This window comes from Orycteropus afer, unplaced genomic scaffold (assembly GCF_000298275.1).
Source record: "Orycteropus afer afer isolate SDZICR_OR568_19922 unplaced genomic scaffold, OryAfe1.0 scaffold00107, whole genome shotgun sequence".
NCBI classification, from domain to species: Eukaryota; Metazoa; Chordata; class Mammalia; order Tubulidentata; family Orycteropodidae; genus Orycteropus; species Orycteropus afer.
In genome coordinates, this window is record NW_006921694.1 from 2,463,943 (window position 1) to 2,469,942 (window position 6,000).

A 6,000-nucleotide genomic window follows, 5' to 3' on the forward strand; every position below is an offset into this window, starting at 1 on the left:
AACAAATTATATTCTAAGTTGGCTATAATTTAGATAAATAAAATATCTTAAATCTCTTTAGACTAAAAACAAAGCAACTTCAAGTCAAAATATCAAATCATATCCTAGACCAGAAAAATATATTAAAAAATAAAAGAGTTAGAAAATAATTCTCATAGGTGCATGAATATACCTCTGTACTAACTTGTTAACAGCCTCTGGATTTCATCAGAAGTATATGAAACATTATATAAATGTTTAGAATATAAGTAAAATTCAGTAGAAACCTCATCTTCTAGAAAAAAACCAGTAACAATGACAAAACCCTATCTTAATACTTTAGAATAGCATCCAGGTCTGAAACCTTTGTCAACTGCATGATTGTTCTCTTTCAATTCTTATCAAAGCAGTTTCTAAATTAAAGTGAAAAAAAGAAAAAAAAAAAGTATGGGTTTTAGATACTGACACAATCAATAATACTCCATTTAAGAAGCTCATGATAACAGATAAGATGTTTCAAAAGATACCCTCTCAGAGCTATTCAATAATAATATGCTTTTGAATTTCTCCTAAATTGTCTCATTAGTTTTCCAAAATTGTAGAAGTAAATTTAAAATTACTTAGCAGTAGCTTCTTCCTTTAATGAACAAACTATGAATTTCAATCATATGGCACACTATAATGGCTAGTTGTGTAACAAATACTAAAAATATATATATTGCAGATAATTTTTACAACTATTCCATGGCAGTCCAAAACTTGTCAAAGGAAAATACATTTGTTTAAATGTTTTGTCTCTCTCAAAAAAGGAAAGAAAGAAAAAGAAAGCTGTTCAAAGCCTAGTTTTTGATGTTATCTCCTACAGGTAATATAAAATACAGAAGAACAATTGAACTTACCACAACTGGAAACTGGCAGTCTGAGTAGAATCACAAAAGTCAATACCCATTGAAACAGTAATGGACCCCTCAGGCTCAAGAGATTCTAGGAAATAAGGCAATTTAGAAATAAAAATATGGACGATGTAAAAACAAATGGCAAGTTGAACAGTGAAAATTTATATAATGTTTGTAGTTTGGTTAGAACGGTCAAATTTAATCACAGTTTGTAAGAAAATTTTCAAAGAATATTAAAGCTAATTATAAAGTGCCCTCACTATTCTCTTTCAAAGCGTTCTTTTCTTTTTTTGGGGAGTTACATCAGGCGCATAACAACAACAACAACATCAGGATTTTACTTTATTCTTTGTTGGTTTAAAATGGCTAAAAAGAATAAAAAATAAAATTACTTCTGTTTAGATGCTGTGATCTTCCCTATTTAGAGGTTAGAACCCATGTATCCCTTTTACGCAGCATCATACTGAGGTAGGCTGATGGGTGACCCCCAAGAGACAATCAGAGGGGCCTAGGCCTGTTACTCCTTCTCTCTATTCCAGTTTTTTTTGCATGTGATGAAAAATTCTGCTTTTTGGATTCTTCTCTCCCAGCCTTCGTTTTGTAAATATTGCTAAGTCTGTGAGTTAGGAGAAGGCTTTGAGAGGCTAGCTGAAACAGCCCACCCCAATCCCTTTCCCTTATCTAATACTATTTCTTAAGCTGGGTTAATCTCTTTTCCTGATCTGCCCCCTGCCCCACCACCACTAGTATTATGGAGCTGTGATCCCTTTCCTGGGGAAACTAAGTGTCAAGGCTTTCTTTTTCACAATTTAATTCTGCACATAAGCCAATTAACGTATCATATCTATTTGCTTCAGAAACACATCTTTTCCCGAGAGATTTCATGTTTTAAAATATTGTCTTTATGGGCACTGAAGGTGAGAAAAAAATAAATAAACTGCCTGTTTAGAACAACTCTAATGAACTTTGGAAGATAGAAGAGAATATAAACTCAAAACTATGGAATTACTTACTCTAGATAGTAAAAGTAAGTTTTAGACAATTTCTACATAATCATCTCAAATATACAGCAGAAAGGCCATAAGAAGTATCCAAATTCATAACTAATTTAGTAAACTTTCCCAATTTACTAGGCTTCAAACATTATAAACATCTTTTATACCAGTAATTTTATGCTGATCACTTTGCTCTTGAAGTTTCCAAATTTTCACTAGGAAAACACCCCCACAATTTAAAAATGCAAATTAAAGCAAAGATGGGAGAAAAAATTAAGTTGCTGTGCTCAGAAACTAGCCAAGAGAACTAGCATTATGGAAACCAAAATGAAAAATCTAATTGCATTATTCAATGAATCACTACAGAAAAATTTAGTACTAGATTAGAATGAGTTAAAAAAATAATCAAATGACTACAGATTTGGAATTTCTGAAGCTTCATCTATCAACTTACCAACTATGGGAAAGAATTATATCAATTTAGAAATACTGGGGTTTTTCAGCCAATAATGATAAAACTTAAGTTACAACTTATTTATACAAAAACAAATAATTTCACTCTGATTATGGTTTCAATTTCTGGCTATATATTAGAATAATCTGAGGATCTTAGATGTATTCATACACACACACACACACTATATATACATGTATTCATATATATATGTATATGGAATTCCTACATGATGCAAATGGTTAATGCACTCACCTAATCAAAAGTTTGGAAGTTCAAGTCCCCTCAGAGGCACCTCAGAAGAAGGTCTGGCAATCTACTTCTGAAAAATCAGCTACTGAAAACTCTATGGAGCACATTCTACTCTGATACACATGGGGTCTCCTTGAGTTGGAATCACCTCCATGGCAACTGCTAGGGTACGGTCAATACATTTAAAGAGAAACTATCCACCTCTGATTTCTACTTTGGTCAAAGACTTGAGTATAACTGCAGTCAAATTATGTGGTACCTTTCTATTTATCTTTATCTATTCTGTATTGTTCCATCCTGAAGTACAATGCTTTCAGTGATAGAATAATATCCCTATGTCTACAAGGAAGACCAGTTAATACAACTATTATTCAAATTTATGCACCAATCACCAAAGCAAAATATGAAGAAACTGAAGATTTTTACCAACTTACAGAGTCCAAAATTGACCAAACATGCAATCAAGATGCACAGACTATTGCTAGTGATTGGAATGTGAAAGTTGGAAACAAAGCTGCACCATTGGTAGTTGGAAATTATGGCCTTGGTGATAAAAATGACACAGATCGCATGATAGTATTTTGCAAGACCAATGACTTATTCATCGCAAATACCTTTCTTTAACAACATAAAGGGCGACTATACACTAGTCCCTTGACAGATGGAATACATGGAAATCAAACTGACTATAACTGTGGAAAGAAGCAATGGAGAAGCTCAGTATATTTAGTCAAAACAAGACTACAGCTGACTACAGAACAGACCATCAATTGCTCATATGCAAGTTCAAGTTGAAGCTGAAGAAAATTAAAACAAGTCCACAAAAGTCAAAATATGACCTTGATTATGTTCCATCTGAATTTAGAGACCATCTGAAGAACAGATTTGATGGACTGAACACCAGTAACTGAAGACCAGACGAGTTGTGGGATGACATCAAGAACATCATACATGAAGAAAGCAAAAGGTCATTCGAAAGACTGGCATGGAAGAAAATACCACAATGGATGTCAGAAGAGAATCTGAAACTTGCTCTTGAACAGAGAGTAACTAAAGTTAAAGGGAGAAATGTTGAATTAAAAGAGCTAGACAGAAGATTTCAAAGGGTGTCTTGAGAAGACAAAGTAAAGTATTATAATGAAATGTGCAAAGACTTGGAGTTAGAAAACCAAATGGAAAGAACATGCTTGGTATTTCTCAAGCTGAAAGAACTGAAGAAAAAAATATAACCTTGAATTGCAGTATTAAAGGATACTATGGGCAGAATACTGAACAATGCAAGAAGCATCAAAAGAAGATGGAAGGAATAGTCACTATACAAAAAAGAATTGGTTGATGTTCAGTCATTTCAGGAGGTAGCATATCATCAAGAACCAATAGTATTGAAGGAAGAAGTCCAAGCTACAAAGAAGGAATTGGCAAAAAAAAAAAAAAAAAAAACCAACAACAAGGCTCCAGGAATTGACAGAATACCCATTGAGATGTTTCTACAAACGGATGGAGCTCTGGAGGCACTTACTCATCTATGTCAGGAAATTTGGAAGATAACTACCTGGCCAATTAACTGAAAGAGAAACACATCTGTACCCATTCCAAAGAAAGGTGATCCCACAAAACGTGGAAATTACTGAACACTATCATTAATATCACAGCCAAGTAAAATCTTGCTGAAGATAATTAAAAGTGGCTGTAGCAGTTCACTGACAGGCAACTTCCAGAAATGAAAGCTGGATTCAGAAGAGGACATGACATGAGGGATATCACTTCTGATGTCAGATGGATCTTAGCTGAAAGCAAAGAATACCAGGAAGATGTTTACCTGTGTTTTATTAACTATGCAAAGGCATTTGACTGTGTGGATAATAACAAATTATGGATAACACTGCAAAGAATGGGAATTCCAGAACACTTAATTGTACTCATGAGGAACCTGTATATTGAGACCAAGAGGCTGTTGTTCAAACAGAACAAGGGGGTGGGTCAGGGTTGCATCCTTTCACCATACTTATTCAATCTGTATGCTGAACAAATAATCCAAGAAACTGGACTAAATGAAGAAGAACGCAGCATCAGGGTTGGAGGAACACTCATTAACAACCTGCAATATGCAGATGACACAACCTTGCAAGCTGAAAGTAAAGAGGACTTGAAGCATGTATGGATGAAGATCAAAGACTACAATCTTCAGTATAGATTATACCTCAACATAAAGAAAACAAAAACCCTTACAAATGGACCAGTAAGCAACTTCATGAAAAAGAGAGGAAAGATTGAAGTTGTCAAAGATTTCATTTTACTTGGACCCACAATCAACACTCATGGAAGCAGCAGTCAGGAAGTCAGATGTCTATTGCACTAGGCAAATCTGCTGCAAAAGACCTTTTTAAAGTGTAAAAGAGCAAAGATACCACTTTGAAGATTAAGGTGCTCCTAAAGGAGTTCTGGTAGCATAGTGCCTGAGGTACTTGACTGTTAACCAGAAGGCTGGCGGTTCAAACCCACCAGCCACTCCTCAGAAGGAAGGTTGGACAATCTATTTCTGTAGTGATACTGCCTTGGAAACCCAAGGAGGGGTCACTGTGAGTCCAGGCTGACTCTACGGCACATAACAACAACAACAACACATACCATGGTATTTTCAATTGCCTTATACGCATGTGAAAGGTGGACAATGAATATGAAAGACTGAAGAAGAAATGATGCCTTTGAACTGTGGTGTTGGTGAAGAATATTGAAAATACCATGGACTGCCAGAAGAACAAATAAATCCATCCTGAAGAAGTGTAGCCAGAATGTTCCTTGGAAATAAGAATGGCCAGATTTCCTCTCAGCTACTTTGGTTATGTGGTCAGAAAGAACCAGTCCCTGGAGATGGATATCATGCTTGGTAAAGTGGATTGTCAGAGAAAAATGGGAAAACCCTTAACGAGATGGACTGACACAGTGGCTGCAATGATGGGCTCAAGTATAGCAGGGACCGTGAGCATGGTGCAGGGCAGTGCAGTGTTTTGTTCTGTTGTACACAGGGTCACTATGAGTTTGAATTGACCCAACAGTACCTAACAACAAGAACACTCTGTGTACATCTTGTCAGATGTAGTTATATTTTGCAAGCACACTTCTAATCTAACAGACTGTCACCGTTCTAAGGCTTTTTTAATAAGTATGATTTGTAATTTGATGCTAACCATGACAGAGATGATGGCATAAAACAATAACAATAAGCTTAATGTACCATTGTCTCAATGGCAGTAGATTTGGTTTGGGTCTTTTTGATTGATATTTCATAGACTTAGTGAAGGCTGTTGTTGTTGTTGTTGTTATGTGCCGTCGAGTCGGACCCAACTCATAGCGACCCCTCCTTGGGTTTCCAAGGCAGTATCACTAAGGAAGTAGATTGCCCCATCTTCCTTCCGAGGAGTGG

At 35.6% G+C, this 6,000-nt stretch overlaps 1 protein-coding gene across 1 annotated transcript in view; it reads right to left on the minus strand.

Annotated features, from left to right (window-relative positions):
* The window catches only part of AP3B1 (adaptor related protein complex 3 subunit beta 1), a 452,161-nt gene that overhangs the window by 35,296 nt on the left and 410,865 nt on the right, over positions 1-6,000 (minus strand). The window contains exon 24 of the mRNA XM_007943446.1: positions 879-963. Coding sequence (XP_007941637.1) covers positions 879-963 — 85 coding nt within the window. The remainder of the gene's footprint in view (positions 1-878; positions 964-6,000) is intronic.